The sequence below is a fragment of the Schistocerca americana genome, chromosome 2 (assembly GCF_021461395.2).
Source record: "Schistocerca americana isolate TAMUIC-IGC-003095 chromosome 2, iqSchAmer2.1, whole genome shotgun sequence".
NCBI classification, from domain to species: domain Eukaryota; kingdom Metazoa; phylum Arthropoda; class Insecta; order Orthoptera; family Acrididae; genus Schistocerca; species Schistocerca americana.
Window position 1 is genome coordinate 338,859,803 of NC_060120.1, and position 18,967 is coordinate 338,878,769.

At 42.7% G+C, this 18,967-nt stretch overlaps 1 protein-coding gene across 3 annotated transcripts in view; it reads left to right on the forward strand.

Moving 5' to 3' along the window:
* LOC124595654 (nucleolar MIF4G domain-containing protein 1-like) overlaps positions 1–18,967 on the forward strand; it is a 122,477-nt gene that overhangs the window by 23,390 nt on the left and 80,120 nt on the right. For all 3 annotated transcript variants that reach the window (XM_047134495.1, XM_047134496.1, XM_047134497.1), the window contains exon 3: positions 5,878–6,030. In XM_047134495.1, coding sequence (XP_046990451.1) covers positions 5,878–6,030 — 153 coding nt within the window. The remainder of the gene's footprint in view (positions 1–5,877; positions 6,031–18,967) is intronic.

The window sequence follows — 18,967 nt, forward strand, 5'->3', positions numbered from 1 at the left end:
CCCACAGGGTTCCATGGCTACTGCCAAGCAACTATTGCAAAATCTCCTTGAACAGCAAACGCTTCTAACAGCGGCGTTTCGCGATTTTGTTGCGGCGTCAAATGTGGGGCGTTTCTTGTCGTTGGCTGTACCTCCTTTTCCTCCTCACGACGAGACGGCGGAAGACTGGTCTGATTATGAAAAATGTCTTCGACAGCACTTCTTGGCATTTCATGTCACGGACGAACAACCATGTAAGTCTCTGTTCCTTTCCTGGATTTCACCTCAAATGTATCGGTTGTTGTCGCAATTGGTTCCTTTGAAGGATCCTGCGTCTTTGTCCTTTGCTGAAATGTGCTCACTTCTGTCTGTCTATTTTCAAAAGCAAACGCGTGTGGTAGCCTCTCGTGTTGCCTTTTATTGTTGTCAAAAACAGCACTTGGGCTGCTGAACTTCACGGCCTCAGTCGAAAGTGTCAATTTGTTACTGACATTCACAAAGAATCCTATGCCAATTCCATGGTATGGGATGCTATTATCCGGTTGGCGCCCGACAAAGAAGTTCGGCAACGCGCCCTTCAGTTGGCGAATCTGACTCTAGATGAAGTTCTCTCCATTGCGTAGTCTTTTGAAATTTCTCACGCCGCTGGGGCGCAAGTAGAAGCGTGGGGTGATGTCGGGGAAATACAATCTCTGTGCGCTGTTGACGACACGTGCGGCGCATCCCCGCCGGCTGACGTGGCCGCAATGCGCTCCCACGCGCAGCCTCGGCCTAACCGTAAACAACCCGCTAAGATACTGCAGCAAAACCCCCGGCAACTTTCTTCATGTCCGCGGTGTTTTACAAAACATTCACGCGAGGATTGTCCCCAACGTTGGGCTGTGTGTCACAATTGCAAAAAGAAAGGTCATGTGTCTTCCGTTTGCAAATCCGACCGCATACACGATGTTCATGAACATGACGCTGATTCTGATTCTGTGTTGTCTGTCAATTGCACTCCTTCCCTTTCAGGGAAGTTATTCCTCACTGTCCAAATCCTTGGTCAAGATGTTCGCATGCAAGTGGATACCGGTTCTGGTGCCACTATAATTACTTCTCAGACGTATCTTCAGTTGGGTTATCCACTCCTGTCACCTGTCACTCGGCAATTACGGACGTACAATAAACAGAAGATTTCCCTCTTGGTACAGTTTAATGCTGAGGTATCTTACAAATCCGTCGTTCGCACTGTTCCCATATTTGTGGCCGACCAGAGCAATGCAGAAAATCTTTTTGGTTTCGATGCCTTTCGCGTTTTTGGGTTCTCCATAGATGACTGTCAATATTGTCTCTGATGCTATTCCTTATGCTCAACTGGATTCCTTGTCGACGACATTTTCGTCCCTTTTTTCTCCTGGGTTAGGCCGTGCAAACAACTTTGAAGCTCATATAACGCTCAAACCCACTGCTCGGCCTAAGTTTTTTCGGGCTCAGCCCATTCCTGTGGCCCTTCGTGATCGGGTAAAATGGGAGTTGGATCGTCTCACTACTTCCGGGGTCTTGCTTCCTGTCACTTCCTGTGAGTGGTCCTCTCCTGTCATTGTCGTTGCTAAGCCAAATGGTGATATTCATCTCTGTGGCGATTTCAAAGCCACTGTAAATGCTCAATGCCTCATCGACACTTACCCTATGCCTCGTCCGGAAGAACTGTTCACTAAACTTGCTGGAGGCCAATATTTTTCTAAAATTGACCTGTCAGAAGCTTATCATCAACTTCCTCTCGGCGCTGCTTCCCGGCAGTTTCTGGTCCTTAACACGCCTTTCGGCCTCTATCAATACCAACGCTTGCCATTCGGGGTTGCTAGCGCCCCTGCTCTCTTTCAGCGATTCTTGGAACAATTATTGCTCCCAGTCCCTGGGTGTATCAATTACATGGATGACATTGTTGTCACTGGCTCCACCACTGAAGAACATCTTCAAAATCTCCGCACACTTTTTCATGTCTTACAGACTGCCGGTCTTAAGTGTAATCTTCAGAAATCACAATTTTTTTCAGGCATCTATCACGTACTTAGGGTTTCAACTCTCTCAGGATGGTATTCGTCCGCTTCAGCAAACTGTCGCTGCGATCGATGCCCTTCCTCGCCCTACATCTGTTAAGGAACTGCAGGCCTTCTTGGGGAAAATAGCGTACTATCACAAGTTTTTACCATCTGCGGCTTCGGTGACTCAGCCGTTGCATCGCCTGTTGCATGGAAACGGTCCTTTTCACTGGTCCGCGTCATGCGAAGCGGCCTTCCAGAAATTGAAGACTGTGCTGAAACAGGCCCCGTGCCTGGCTGCTTATCGACCTGGCCAACATCTTGTTCTTGCCACAGACGCCTCTCAATATGGGGTCGGTGCAGTCCTTGCGCACCGTTTTTCTGACGGTTCGGAACAACCCATTGCTTATGCCTCCAAAACGCTCACGGATGCCCAACAAAAGTATTCTCAAATTGAGAAAGAAGCTTTGGCCATTATTTATGCTCTTCATAAATTTGGTGTATTTCTCTATGGCTCAAAATTTCATCTTATTACGGATCACAAACCACTTGTTTCCTTGTTTCATCCATCAACGTCACTTCCCAACAAGGCTGCACTCCGCCTCCAGCGTTGGGCTCTTTACTTGTCTTGTTTCAATTATGAGATTCATTTCTGGCCACGGCTCAACATGCAAATGCTGATGCTCTGTCTCGCCTTCCCATGGGTCCTGATCAGGCATTTGATAGGGACGAACTTTTGTGTTTCCACCTGGATGTTGCCGAGCAGCGGGTTGTGGACAGGTTCCCCATCACTGGGGACAGGCTGGCAGCTGCTACGGGTTCTGACCCTACCCTCTCCCAGGTTTTACGCTGTATTCAGAAGGGTTGGGCAGATCACCTGTCCGCTAAGACTTCTGATCCGTTGCAGAACTACTATGCTTTACGCTACCGCCTCACGGCTAGGGATGGTGTTATCCGCCTTTCCATTGACAGTGCTTCACCGCGTGTTGTGGTACCTGCGTCTTTGCATGCTTCGTTCTTGCGCCTCCTTCACCAAGGGCACTGGGGTGTGTCTCGCACAAAATCTCTGGCACGCCATCATGTGTACTGACCTGGCATCGACTCTGAAATAGCACACATGGTCGCTGCCTGCAGCCCTTGTGCGTCACAGGCCGCTGCCCCGAAGTCATCTTTGTCACCGTGGCCTTCGCCTGAGAAGCTCTGGGAGCGCATTCATGCTGACTTTGCGGGACCCTTTTTAGGTACTTATTGGCTCCTCATAATTGACGCCTACTCTAACTTTCCTTTCATTGTCCGTTGCACGTCGCCTACCACTGCGGCAACCACCAGTGCTCTCGCCTGCATGTTTTCTTTGGAAGGCCTCCCCTCTACTCTTGTTACTGATAATGGTCCGCAATTTGCATCTTCCGACTTTGCGGATTTTTTTTACTCGTCACGGTGTTATGCATGTCACGGCCCCGCCGTTCCATCCACAATCCAACGGTGAGGCTGAACGACTGGGCCGCACATTTAAGGCTCAGGTGCAGAAACTTCTGACTTCTTCTGCTACTGATGATGCGCTTCTCCAGTTTCTGGCGTCTTACCGTTTCACCCCCATGGGCGACCACAGCCCGGCTGAGGTTTTACATGGCCGACAGCCCCGCACGCTACTTCATCTTCTGCGGCCTTCCACCTCACGGCCGCGGGTGCCTTCACTTGGCCGGTTCACTGCCGATGACCTCGTCTGGGTACGGGCATGTGGCAGGCAGCCAAAATGGAGCCCGGGCCGCATCTTAAGACACCATGGCAGACGCCTGTATGAAATCCAGACAGACACGGGTGTTGCAGTGCGTCATTCAGACCAGCTTCGGCCTCGTGTGCCAGCAACGCCTGTTGTGAATGCCGCTACACCACCTTTGGCTCTAACTGCCGCTCGGGATCTTGACATCTCCCAATACTCATAACGCAGCCCTCTCACCGTCATCGCGATGCCAGCACATGAACGGATGCCACCAGGAGACGCGCCCATGCAGGAACCGGATGACCATCCTCGGTCAGAGCAAATCTACTCGCCTCCTCCTCCAACGGACGCCGACACATCGCCCACGTCTCCTGTCATATCAACTGGACTTGCTGCAACGGGCAGATTGGTGCATGGGGCCCCAGCAGATTCGACCCCTACGTCTCCTGTCATCTCGACCCGTTATCATCGGGGACACTTCCGTCCGTACGGGAAGCCTCCTCCTCGAGACTTTACGGCGAGTCAAACAACGCCCATGGACGTTAGCCATCTCCAGAACACCTCCATCAAGACCAGTGCAACAATTTCAAAGGGGGGAAAAGTGTTGTGACTTGCCGATCATTCAAAGCGCCACCGTGCAATTACGCGCGTCCTCTACGTGCGGCGCTGTCTGCCAGCCATGCAGCAGCTGCGCCACCTAAGCGGCCAGCCGAGCAGCGGCCTCTAGACTGGGACTCAGTGCTCATTCGAATGCTAACGTGTACACACCTCTTGCTTGTCAACTTACTCTGTGACTTATGTGTTTTGTGTCGTTCTGAAATATATGTGTTAAACTTGATGTTATAACAGAAATGCTGACATCAAATAAATTAATGTAAATTAAGGCCATGTGGATGGTGAGAATAAAGGACATGTAGTAAAAACAGTTCCCATCTTCGGAGTTCTGAGAAACTGGTGTCCTGGGAAAGAATCCAGATGGCACATGTGGTGAAACAAACACCAAGGTTATGGCTGTCGTGTCGTAGAGCATACTCCGCTACAGGATATTGTGTGAACAGTGTTTACATACAGGTTGTCAGTCAGTATGAGTGGACATAGACAGCAGGTGCCCTGACAACTCACAATATTTTGTTGCAGAGAATGCTCTACAACATGACAGTCATGACTTTGGTTCCTGTTTCACCACATGTGCCATCTGGGTTCTTTCCCCAGACACTATCTTCTCAGAACTCCTTAGATAACAACTGGTGTTACAACATGTCGTTGGCTCTTACCACACACCTGCCCTTAATTTATGTTCATTTCTTTGATGTCAGTATTCCTTTCTTTACACCCTTTTTACTATATCTGTTATTTTCTAACCTGTCTATTCTGCACCCCCTCCACACCTCTACCATGTACAATGCTCTTAGCCTTCCTCGTCAACCTGTCCAGCCTCCCCTGACCCAGGGTTCTGGGTGACTTTTCCAAACTTCCCCTATTTCCTAAATTTTGCTATTCATTTTTATTTGTCCCATTTCCTTTTCCTTCAACCCTTCTGCCAGGAGGAGGAGCCACTGGCTCCAAAAGAAATTTCGTTAACCTTGATGCCGCTTGGTGAGTAGATGGTATCCTGTTACATTATATTTTCAAAAAGTGAGTATTTTTGTTAATATATTTTTAAATAATTTTTCAGTCTTGTAGTTTTTGCTGCTGATAAGCATAATTTCTGTAGTTAAAAATACAGACTGCCACGAGTGAAAGGTGTATATCTTTTTTACTCTTTATGCCACAGTCACATAAAATGGTCATGTTGCTACTTACTCATTTGTGCCATTATGTTTGACAGTTTTTTTAAATACAAATGTGATAGCTGTTTAAGGTATGCAACAAAAATATTGAATATGGTGCTACAATGAAAGGTTGTCAATATGTATGTTTTGTCAAAAAAGGCAAGGTTGTAATTTAGCAAGACAGTTTCTAATGTTATTTTTCACATCTTACTAGAAGTTGACACTTTGTTTAATGACACCTGAGTGATTTACATGTAAGTGAAAAGGTTCTGTTTTGAGTTTAACATAATACTGGTAAAAAGTTCTATTTTGAGTTTAGCATAGTACTGGCATCGCTACTGCACCAGCCATATGATGTGACTTCATATTCTTATTTACATTTCAGCGTACTACTGGAAAGTATGTGCCACCTCACATGAGACTGAAAAATGAAGCTGAGGATGATAAGAAACAACTGCTGTTGCTGAGACTGAAAAAGCAAATGAAAGGTCTTTTGAACAGATTATCAGAAGGAAACATGAAAAATATTGCAACACAGGTCTCTATTCTTTATATCAAGTAAATATTATATCTTTATTCAAACTTGGAGGAACAGTATAGTAAATGCCTTTTTGCTGCATTTTTCCTTACATGAGAATTTTTGCACTTATAATGCAACACTAAATTTACAAATATATGGTACATTTCTGGTGGTTGGTGTTCATAAAATTCACTTGTCATTGTTGAATAGCTAACCATGCCATAGTGACGCCACATCAAAAACTTTCTTAGACAAAGTGGAGGGCTGTGCATAATAATGCATTCTTGTTTAATATTCTATGTTTCATCAAGCATTTCTTTATAACTCAGAACTGAGGAAACAGCAACTTCATTGCAGCATTCAGTTTGCCAATGTTGTCTTTACAACCTAAGATTGCTTTTTAGCTGCTGAAAGTATGCCTTGACAACCCTGAATTCTGCATTGTAAATGACATTATACAACAGATCAGCAAAAGTGGCGTATGGAGGGATCAGTTTAAAAGGCAACTCTCTCCATCTTTTCTGCACGCTTCTCCCATTTGTGTTCTCACCATGCGCCACAAGTTGATAGCCTTTGGCCCGTAAGTATCGAGCCCAGTAAACAATGCCATCAGACAATGCTGTTTGGTTCATGTATGCTCAGTGCACACACTTGAAAATGATGATACCTGAAATCTTATTTAAAACAATTTATTATGGCTGCAAAACCATACTTTTGGAAAGTGCTTAGAAAATACTGCAGTGAAACAGCAGCCTCTCCATAATGATATATTCTCCTGTGTTTTAGAAAGTATATTACTGCTCATCTGCTACATTGTAAATCTACGTTAGTTATTGTTACCTGAACATTTAAGCGTTCCTTAACCTGGCACATTAGTTTTAACCTCAGTACAAAGCAGAAACATGGGTCTTCTGTTCCACACAGGTAATAGTGACAGACATAGCAGCACAGGCAATGTACACCCGGTAGCTGTCCTGCCTCATATTGATAAATTTTTGTGTGGGACAGAAGAAAGTGAAGGTGACAAGAAACGGAGTGGAGAGAGGGAATAGCATTCACAGCTTTGGGCAGAGGAAGGAACATGACATTTAGTGCAATTTATTGATGTTTAACTGTGCTCTTCTGAAGATTCAGTATCCAAGGATTCAATTGAAGCAATAGCATTGTCATTGATTTCAGCGAACTTTTCTCAAATGCTTTCCTTCAGAAAGTTGTTTTCTTGCAGAGTTTCAGTGTGGCATATGTACTTAATCCAGTCTTCCATCATAACATCATCTTTGCTTCATCAAGTAAATTCTCCCATCTTTCATTCTTTCCTTTGACTAGGGCCCACAAGTTTTCAGTGACTTGTACGGGCAGTGGTAAGGGGGCAACCTCACAGCTCATTTCTGCCGCTAAACTAACAAGTTCATAATGATTCAAAAGATGCTTGTGTCACCTGATTTCCTCCAGTAACCTGAAATTAAAATATTTTTCTCTTCTAGCCACTGTGCAATTTTTTCCTTATTTGTAGTTAAATTAGGAATTTTCTCCCTTTTTTCCTTTATTGATAAATAGTGTTATCCATGACGATCGCACAGTCCTCTTTTAAACGATGTAATAAATGTGAAAACCTGTGTTTAAATATATGACTATTCATATCTTCATGATTCTCAGTGGATTTTCAGTCTTTAAACATTAGCTTTTCACTTTTCATAAAGTTATAGTCTGATGACCCTGCCTGTCAGGCAGTAAGTCTGTTCCTTCTGCATATGTACTTCAACACACCTACGCCTTTCGAATCATGCCAGATGTGCTTTCTTACGTGATTTTGATTGATACAAGCATCATCAAGAAAATAATAGGGCAATGAGGATTTACTTTCTGAATGTTGTGCATTTTTCTGAAAATAGTATCTCTACTTGCTGCAATATTGGATCATTATCAGATCTCTCCATCAGAATGTGTGTTTTCCATCGTTGCATTTTCTGTACCTAAATTCCAAGTCCTTCAGAAATCTTCCACTTGAATGGCGGCTCCCTGTGAAAGCAATCTTGTCATAGGACACATCTGCTACATTTTGCCTTGTAGGATGCTCGCCACTACCATAAAATTGCAATAGAGTATGATGAACAGTGTCTTTCTGGAAATTGTCCAAATCAGTGACAGTATTTCTTCAGCTAATATCTTTTCTCAGAGAGTGGAACTTCATTTCTTGGCCACGGGTTTCCATGGCCCGTAATTCTGTTGTAAAACAGCATATGCCTTTGTTGATGCAATCACCGTTGCCAATAAGATTTAATCTCGCCTGGCATTGTCTTTAAGGTCATGAAGAAATTGGTATCTGTAGTATCTAACACTTTTGTTTGGCTCTGTGTGACTTGAAACTTAGTCATTTTGACTCACAAACAAAAATAGCAATAATTCCCAATGAAAATCACTGCTCTCTTTGCAATTGTACACTTTTGTGCAGAGCACACATGACTGAATGCTGGATAGTTGGTAGTAACAAAGTCATGTCAGCAGCATTGTGCTGCATAAACCCTATTAACGATGAGTGTTTGGTAGCTAGCTGTTGTTTCTTACAATGCTACCTTGATATCACCCATGATGAAAATACGATTGAGGCGACAGTGTGGGCATAGAGTCATGTGCCAAACTGGACTAGGCCAGAGGCTACTCATTGGCACTTAGAAAGGGAGAGAAGGCGAGGGGCGGGAGAACTGACCTACACCTCTCAGCCACCCAGTACAGTGTTTTCACACAGTTATTGTAGAAAATTTGGTTCACTTGTGCAGAGATCAGAGCACTGTAGACACCTCTGAAAGTTCCTACCTGTGTTACTTGGGTAACTGTATAGTTTTTTGCAATGACTAGTGTTCAAGGAAGAGAAAATAATTTCAAAGTTGAAATTGACAAAGTTGAACAGGAAAGAAGCTCTTTTTAGGATTCAGTGAAGTCCTACTTCTTGGGCACACTCCGTTGTTATTAACTGGCATTTATGATTTTTAGATTTATTCTGGGAAATGCGAGGGCTGTCATAACCTAACAAAGCCGCACGGGGTAGCTCTGCAGTCTGAGGTGGCTTGCCACGGTTCGCGCATCTCCCCCTGTGGGAGGTTTGAGTCCTCCCTCGTGTGTGTGTGTGTGTGTGTGTGTGTGTGTGTGTGTGTGTGTGTGTGTGTTTTGTCCTCAGGGTAAGTTAGTATAAGTAAGATTAAGTAATGTGTAAGCCTAGCGACCGATGACCTCAGCAGTTTGGTCCCATAGGAACTTACCACAAAGTCAGTTCAATTCATCTGTCCCTTTTGTATGCTGAAGTAATTTCTCCACTATGAAGGTGGCTGATTGCTCAGTATGTTGCATAAAGCAAACAGCAAAAATTTGAGTTAAGAGGGCACTTTTTGTGAGTACTAATGGGTGGATACTTCCTGGTGTTGATATAAAGCTGCACCTTGAATAATCTAGTCTTTCTTTTGTTCACTCTTTGTTTCAGAGCATTAAAAACCACTTGTAATGCTGATATTCATTTGCAATATGTAGATTTCTGTTGTAAACAGAACATTTTACAAAGAAATTTTCTGATAACTAAGATCAGCTCTTTGTGCACAAGACATAGGGTCCTTCACTTAATTGCTCCGCATCGGATCTCCTTGCTCTCCATCAGAATCTTTCTGCTTCTCGTTTGTCCATCATTTGGCATCCTCTGTGACCTGATGACACATGTCATGTGCTTGAGCAGCACTTTGTCCTTGAATGCCATCAGAACCACTATGCACAGTCTGCACTTCATCGTTCTGCAGAACAAGCCCTCATGCTTCATGAACTGCGGTTGCGACCTGAATGCCTAATAGTCTTCGTTAGCTGCTTGTGCTCTCTGCTACTCTGTTAAAAAATGTACATACCACCTCATAATTAAAATTGCTGAGCTTGAGTGCCCATTTTGTATGCCAACATGACAAATCTTTCAGCATTAACAGCCATTTTAATGAAGCATGGTCCATGGTGACCTTAAACTTTCATCCATATAAATAACAACGAAAGTATGCTATTTCATATATCACTTCCAACATTTCCTTTTCCATAGTGAGATTGTTACGCACTGCTTTGTTCAGTTGGTGTGAGGCATACACTGCTGGATGTTCCTGCCCATTGATATTCTGCCTCAAAATACAACCAACCATGCTATTGCTGCTATCACAAGAGAGGATAAATTCCTTCTTAACTTCAGGAAAGACTAGTACTGGATCAGACACTAATGCTGCCTTCAGTGCCTCGAACACTGCTTGACGTTCTGCTGACCACTGGAATTTCGGTTCAAAGATTCTATGATCTGTACAAAATTCTTTACAATGTTGCAATAACAACTCCATAAATCTAGGAACGACATTAGTTGTTTTGTGATGCTGGGAAGTTCCGGATTGCCTCTGTTAGGTTTGAACGCCTTTTCAAATATACCATGCAAGCTTTTTTGGTTTTAAACGATGTAGGATCCCATCTAATAACCTCTGTTTATACCCCAATCGTCATTCCTTAGCAGTGGTAATGTCCACATGGAATCATGAAAGTTATCTTTGGTCTGTCTTCTGGGAATACCTCTTAACTTATGATGCTTGCTGCTCAGATCCATTTTTGTGGATTACTGGCACCGTCCTAGGTTGTCTAACATTTCCATAATATTGGGAATCATATATGCGTCAGTTATGACTCACATTCAGGTAGTGGTAACAGCAAAGGAATCTGTACTTCCTGGTGCCATCTGTTGACTTTTTTTTGGCATGATGACATTTGTGCTCCATGGGGTATCACTGGACTGTATTATACCTTCAGCTAATGCTGATCTATGAACTCCTCCATTATGAGTTGAAGATGCCTTGCTATGTGGTACAGCATTCTATAAACTGGCGCATTATTACCTGTCATTATATGGTGTTGGGTGACCTACGTTGCTGGTAGAGGACACTTTGTGTTAAATAAACCATAGTAGCAAAGCTCCCATTGCCTGCTGATAACTGCCTCGCAAGTGACCCAGTTTTTCACGTAACACTGCTGCATTGACGATTTATTTGGGGCTCTGGTCATCACAAGACCTATCATTATCTTCCTCATCTAGTACCTCTAATGAGGCAATCATTAAGCCCTTTGACAGGCAAACCACGTCCATACTGAAGTTATCCAAGGTTACAGGAGCCATAAATTCACTATTAATATTACTTTTGTGTGCTACGCTAGTAAGCACAAAAAATGAGTTCCATCTAATTCTTCATTTTCCTTTAGTGGCTCTACCACATATAATATTTCGCATGGTAAGTCGGTATAAATCGAAACCCACACTAACTTCCCTGTCCCTCACCAATCTTTAGCATATGTGTTCACAATTTAGTTGGCAACAGCTTCAAGAAGGGTGCCCCTTGCAACATTGCCTCACTTGCAGCTGTAGCCTCCAATAAGAACAAATTCCCATTGAGTTCCATTGTATACTGTGAAAGATGAATTCTGGCATGGTGTTTGTAGAGAAAATCTAGCCCAACAGTTGCTGAATACACTTCGCTAGTGTATGGGAACACTTCCATATATTCCTGAAAATCTCTAGTTCTGCTACTGAAACTGAAAATGTTGTACTCAATGACTCGACATTATCATCACCCAACCCATGCAATTTATAATGCGGAGTCCCAGTTTCTTCCTCCCTATGAGGTCTGGACTGATGATTGATGCATGTCTGCCAGACATTGATGTTCCTTGCCCTTCACACAGCATGACAAACAACATTCCATCTATGCACCTTTTTGTGCAATGTTATGTCCTATAAGGAATGTTTCTGACTGTGCAATCTCATTTGCATTTTACTGTTGCACTCTCATTTAAATTTAATGGCTGCTTCTGCTGAAGTTGTTTCACTTCCTATGCTGCCCACAATCATGCACTCAGTGTTCAATTTGGCCACACTTAACAGCATTCAGGTTGCTGACACTGTGTTTCCATATATGACCTTTCCATCTGCATCTATAACACTTTATTTCTGCAGAAAAAACTTGGTGGTCTGCATGTGTTCGTGTAGCAGTGTCAAGCTTCTCTATCTGCCTTGTGACCCCAAGAGCCACTGCTAAATTGCCATGATTTTCCTTTCTAACCCTATGTGATGTCTCTGTGGGGATACAGTGTATGGGGTGTTCATAAAGTCTGGGTACATAAAGAATTCTAAAATAATAACAAAGCACATTTTAGTCACTCTAATGTTAATAAATAATATTTTCAACATGATCCTCGTGCTTTTCAATACACAATTTGATGTACTTTTCAAGATTAAGGTGAACTCAATGGAATAGATCTGAAGTGCCATCAATTTTAGCACACTGACAGGTAATGCATTCTATCAGGTGATATAAATTTGGGGGAGGTCTGGCGGATGAGCAGACCGCTCCATATGATCTCTTCCCCCAATCCATTGAGGAAAATTGTCATCAACCAATATCTAACAGCTGCAGCAAAATGGGCAGGGGCCCCATCCTGCTGAAACCAGTTTGGAAGTCCCTCACTCAGATGCTCAATTTAAGGCATCAATTTGTCTCTCAGCATGTTCAGATAAGTCTCGCCCGTTACATGTTCATCAAAGAAGAAAAGTCATAGCACATGAGCTTTCCACAAGTCACACCATACTATCACCTTTTCACAGTCCTTTTGGATGGACTCATCCAATCTGGTGGATTGCCTTGAGACCAGTGTCGAAGATTTTGTATGTTCACTTCACCATTCATGTAAAACACAGCTTCATCACAGAACAACACACAGTCTTTAGTAAAAATTGATATTTTCATCCAAGTTATCTGAAAACTATTCACACATGTGTTGTTGTGGTCTTCAGTCCTGAGACTGGTTGGATGCAGCTCTCCATGCTACTCTATCCTGTGCAAGCTTCTTCATCTCCCAGTACCTACTGCAACCTACATCCTTCTGAATCTGCTTAGTGTATTGATCTCGTGGTCTCCCTCTACGATTTTTACCCTCCACACTGCCCTCCAATGCTAAATTTGTGATCCCTTGATGCCTCAAAACATGTCCTACCAACCGATCCCTTCTTCTAGTCAAGTTGTGCCACAAACTTCTCTTCTCCCCAATCCTATTCAACACCACCTCATTAGTTACGTGATCTACCCACCTTATCTTCAGCATTCTTCTGTAGCACCACATTTCGAAAGCTTCTATTCTCTTCTTGTCCAAACTGGTTATCGTCCATGTTTCACTTCCATACATGGCTACACTCCATACAAATACTTTCAGAAACGACTTCCTGACACTTAAATCTATACTCGATGTTAACAAATTTCTCTTCTTCAGAAACGATTTCCTTGCCATTGCCAGTCTACATTTTATATCCTCTCTACTTCGACCATCATCAGTTATTTTACTCCCTAAATAGCAAAACTCCTTTACTACTTTAAGTGTCTCATTTCCTAATCTAATCCCCTCAGCATCACCCGATTTAATTTGACTACATTCCATTATCCTCGATTTGCTTTTGTTGATGTTCATCTTATATCCTCCTTTCAAGACACTGTCCATTCTGTTCAACTGCTCTTCCAAGTCCTTTGCTGTCTCTGACAGAATTACAATGTCATCGGCAAAACTCAAAGTTTTTACTTCTTCTCCATGAATTTTAATACCTACTCCGAATTTTTCTTTTGTTTCCTTTACTGCTTGCTCAATATACAGATTGAATAACATCGGGGAGAGGCTACAACCCTGTCTCACTCCTTTCCCAACCACTGCGTCCCTTTCATGCCCCTCGACTCTTATAACTGCCATCTGGTTTCTGTACAAATTGTAAATAGCCTTTCGCTCCCTGTATTTTACCCCTGCCACCTTCAGAATTTGAAAGAGAGTATTCCAGTTAACGTTGTCAAAAGCTTTCTCTAAGTCTACAAATGCTAGAAACGTAGGTTTGCCTTTTCTTAATCTTTCTTCTAAGATAAGTCGTAAGGTTAGTATTGCCTCACGTGTTCCAACATTTCTATGGACCACACCCTATTTTGATTGTTTTAAGTTGTGCAATACCTGTAACTTGTACAGATGAAACCTCTCCTCTGCCAAGATTTTGTGGATGGTTGACCTTGGAACACCCAACTCCGTGGATGTCCAATGAAGCAATTTCTTTGGGCCAGCAGAGACCTTGTTGAAGGCAGCCTCTTTCGTTTCATGTGAAGTCTTTGATCATCCCGACCAGGGCTTGTCCAACACACTGCCTGTTTCTTTAAACTCAGTGATTTTAATTTCCTGACGGCAGTAAAACAAATAGATCGATGATGAGAGTGTTGAAGGTTAAATTCTTCCACAATTTTGCGATATGACAATCCTTCTCCTTCACTTAAGAATATCAACTCCACTTGTTCTTCTTTAGTCAGAGCCACCATTCAATCTGAAAAAAAAATTATTAGAATTAATTTTATGATTATTATTATTTATTTATTAATATTTATAGAAAATAGAATATTTATTAGAATTCCCTATCTATCCAGACTTTGTGGACACTGTAGAAAAACATCCAAAGCCCTACTCTCAGCTCCTCTCAGCAAGACTCTGTATGCTTCCATGTTCATCTACATCTACATTTATACTCCGCAAGCCACCCAACGGTGTGTGGCGGAGGGCACTTTATGTGTTTTGTGTCATCTGATACATCTGTGCATGGATACCCTAGGTTTTGTCCATAAATATTTCTACTGATTCCCTATTTTTCTGTGTTAAGGTACTCAATTTTTCCTAGGAAAACTTTGTGCTGTTTTGCTTCTGATAACATTGTGATAACCTATCAGTTAACTGCTGGTATCTTTCTGCTTTACTGAGAACTTCACCTGCTAATTGTAAATCAGCCACACAGAGAGTAATCTTGTGTGACTGACCACTCATTGTGGCAGTAGCCTTAACACTGTCAGGGAATGCAATTACAGCCTCTGTTAACTTGCCAGAAAAGGTGTTACTAACATAACTGTCAAAGGATTGAAAGAAGAAGGGGATGGGGGGCTACCTACACTACTGTCTTGGCTTCCTTAGGCCCTTATTTTATCTGCTAAACCACAGCCTGTAAAATTTCTACATGCCTACATAGCTCTTGCTGATGTTGGGAATTTAACCCTGACAATACGTGTACCTGCTTTTTCAAAGTGGCAACAATCTCACTCATAGTAGCAGAATGTGTTTGTGGCATTCTGTGCAATTTGGTACTGTCATTAACAACAACACAAAATAAAAAGAGAAAAACTGCACTTCCAACACATACATAATAATTGCACACTAAAATTTCTGGCGTATCATTGCCCAATGAGACTCAGAGCAATCCTGTGCCACATGCCCCAATTGCCTACAAGTACTGCACGTGATTGGCACCACCTTAGTACGTGGCAACTCACGCCCTGATAGATAAGTGCCCAGCAATTACATTTGCAGCTAGTCAATCTGCTACTGTTCCTCGATGGGTAACATTTCTAATTGTTTCACTTGAAACCACAAATGATGTTAATGCAGGTGTCAAATAAGTTTCTGTAACATTCTCCTTAAACAGTGACAAATGCTCTTGTGGTTTAAGAAATGGCATTTTAAGGGTGCTACTGATGTCTCTGTGAGTTGACACGGCTCATTACAGATACACATATACACTCAAAAGGCCACCAGTGAAGAAAACCCTCACTTGACAGACCACATCGTGCTGGCACTGCTAGATAACGGTCGATGCTGTAGATGTAGCTTCACTGTCATTTGCGTCTTGAGGTGAAAAAAATTCTGGCACCGATGCTGCGACACAGCTATTTTCTTACACGAATTTTGTGACCTGATAAGCTGAGGTCATTTTGCGAACAGGAGATCGTGCACAGAGTGTAGGGGAGCGGTCCATTTCGTGCCCAGATGCATCAGTGACACAGCAGTATCTGTAATAACATGTATTTGTCATGCAAAGTGTACAGAATTGTGAGTGCCTCCAGAGCTACGATCAGAGGCCGGATGCAGGTGTGCGTGCTGCAAAGAAGTGCCGATGCCTCGTCAGTGTGGTGTCACATTGCTCCCACGGGTTAGTGCCGTGACTGCGTGCTGTGGTGGTGGCATTGGTGGGGGTGTGAGAAAGGTGCTGTCCATACAGACTCTGTGAAGACCCAGTGCATCCACCACTTCAGCACTCTCAAAGACAGCACCCGTGCACTCAGATGGACACTGCCAACCACGGTCCAGGATGTTGGTTATCGTGAAAACTAGGCCCCGGTCATCCACGACGGTTTGACCGAGATGGCGCAGGTGCTCATAAGTAAGCCAGGAGGTTGCACAGACGTGCCATACCCAGTCAATGTGAAGGTGGCAGCTTGCGGATCATCCGCGATGACCTGTAATGTAGGAGGACTGGCCACACCCCAGTCTCATCCACAATGACCCCACAGGGCTGGCCACTTGCCAGTCTTCTCATCTTCAGTGACCTAGTAGGCAGCAATGACATACCACACCTGTGGTACGCATCAGATTGGCTGCATCTCGGTGTCGAAGTTAGCGAGCAGGCAGTAGGCAGGCAGTTATCGATCAGCTTGTCACGATTTAACTGAAACTCAGTAGACTGTCATCCTCTCTTGTTCTAACTACGTGGACAGACTGGCAGCGTGACAGAATATGGTCTTGTGCTCTGAAAGCCTCACTATTTAAAGGGCCCAGTGCACACCTGTGACATGTTGCCTCTGAATGTATGAGCACAGTTGCTCTCGTTTATCCGACCTGTCAGCACTCCTTGCCTTGCTGTGGTAACTCAGTAATTATTCTGGGGGTCTCTGAGCTCGGTTCTTTCTGTCTACGTTTGATTTTGTAACGGTGCTTGAGCAGTGGAGTTACGTAGCATTACCTCACAGTTCTTTGTTAAGTAGCACCCGCAACACTTGTGTTTCTGTCTACTCTTGACGTTTGTTGCATTGGCAGTACGTTTTGTTGACATACCGATAATCGGCCCAGTGCTAACTTACTCTGTTCTGAGCCCACTTGGTAGAACTTTTTAAAAAAATTTTAACATGTAGAATGAAATTATTCTGTTGTGCAACTTATTATTGGGTAGGTGATCAAAAACTGGGTGCGACATTGTGCACCCCTTTTGTTCTAAAGACAGCCGTAATGTGGATTAAGGAATGTAATATTTTTCTTCTGGGATTGTAATTTTGTACATCGTTGTTCCTATTTAACTACCGTATAGGTTTACACTTCGTGTGAGGATAAATATACTGCGAAGGCCCCACATCTGTGATAACCTTCTTCTAAGGAATAAGTCTCGACAACTGTGGAATGCCCATGAAAACTGCTGTAACCCGACACGTATGTAGTATGGGTTAAAAATTTTACTCGAGAATGGCTGCACAGTTGAAACAACAAAGTACACAAATTAAAAATAAAATTGAATTGAATAATAGCCAATGCAGGAAAATTATTTATTTTAAGAAAATGTCTACAAAATTATCAAGTGTGAGCACCACATATTATTCTTACAGTACGTCTTCGAGCAACGAAGACATACTCTCACAAAGATTAGTCACCTCAGAACATTATTTCATACAACATTATTGAATGAAAATACACAGAATATGTTAACTTACTGGCTTGTCACCCCCTAAGTTTTGCAATGGTTAGAAGTACATGTGTGGCTGAATGAAGTTGTTTTAGGAATTCCAAAGTGCTTTTCCCCACTTAAATTCTCATCAATGTGGAAACCTAAAATGTTTGAAGTTTCCAATCTACTTATTATTTTCTCACCACATGTTACACTTACATTTGGTGTAGTACCTCAAGATGCCCAGAAATGAATATGTTGTGTGATTTTTAAATAAGACCATTTGCAGGAAACCATACACTAATATTTTTAATAACTTTGCTTACTATTTCTTTTACTGCTGTAAGTATATTTGAATTTATTACAATACTAGTACTACCTGAAAAGAGAACTAGTTGTGCCTGTTGTATATTAGATGAAATGTCATTTACATACACGAGAAACAATAGTGGACCAAAGATTGAGCCTTGTGAAATCCTGTAAGCAATTTCTCCCAAATCAGAAGATTCTCCTCTTCTTACATTGGTTGAATTACTGGGTACGGATGTTTTGACTGTAGAGTGAAACTTGTCAATGACAGAAGAATAAATAGTTTGTTCAGTTATGAACATTCACCCCTAGTTGTCCTTTGTGCAAGAATTTATTGGAGTGACTCGACCCGTCTGAAGTGGAGGTTTTCAGTCTTGTGATGCAAGAAAGAATTTCCACCCAGTGATTACATTATGTCTATATATTGGAAAAATGACAAATTGGATAATCTGCATAAGTCATAGTAATTGCCATTACAGTATAAATACCAGGTTGTTGTAGATATGGTTCAAGTAAAACCATCTGCTCAGAAAATATAGTTTCCTTCCACTTTTGATGATGGATATCAAGCGTCATTGAAAAAGTGAGCTACGGAATTGACTAGAGCCCAAGCCAGTAGTGGTGGTGGTGCTGGTGCTGCTGCTGCTGCTGCTGCTACTGCTGCTGCTACTACTACTACTACTACTACTGGTCCTGATGATGATGATGATGATGATGTCAGTGTGTTTTTACAATCTCTTGGCAACTGTTGTCCATGGAGGATTCCTGTCTGTGACGGTCTCTTCTCCAGAAATCATTGCCTCATTTGTTTTCCCTTATTTTTATGGGTAATCAGTGACATTTGCCTTGTAGATAAGAATAAATGTTTTGTCTCTTTGCGACTGGAATTTTTATTATTGTTTAACCACACCAGTTTCACGTAATTGAATTAGGCGTTATTAGTGATTTTTATGCCTCGTGTGTGCATTTGCCCCACCATATGAATCAAAACATAAGTTTCCGGTCAGCTATAGTTTTGCATTGCACTGCACAACAAGTTGACCCATGATTTAAGTTTTCAGTCAACTGCGTGTCTCATCTGAAACTTTTACTGGCTTTCAC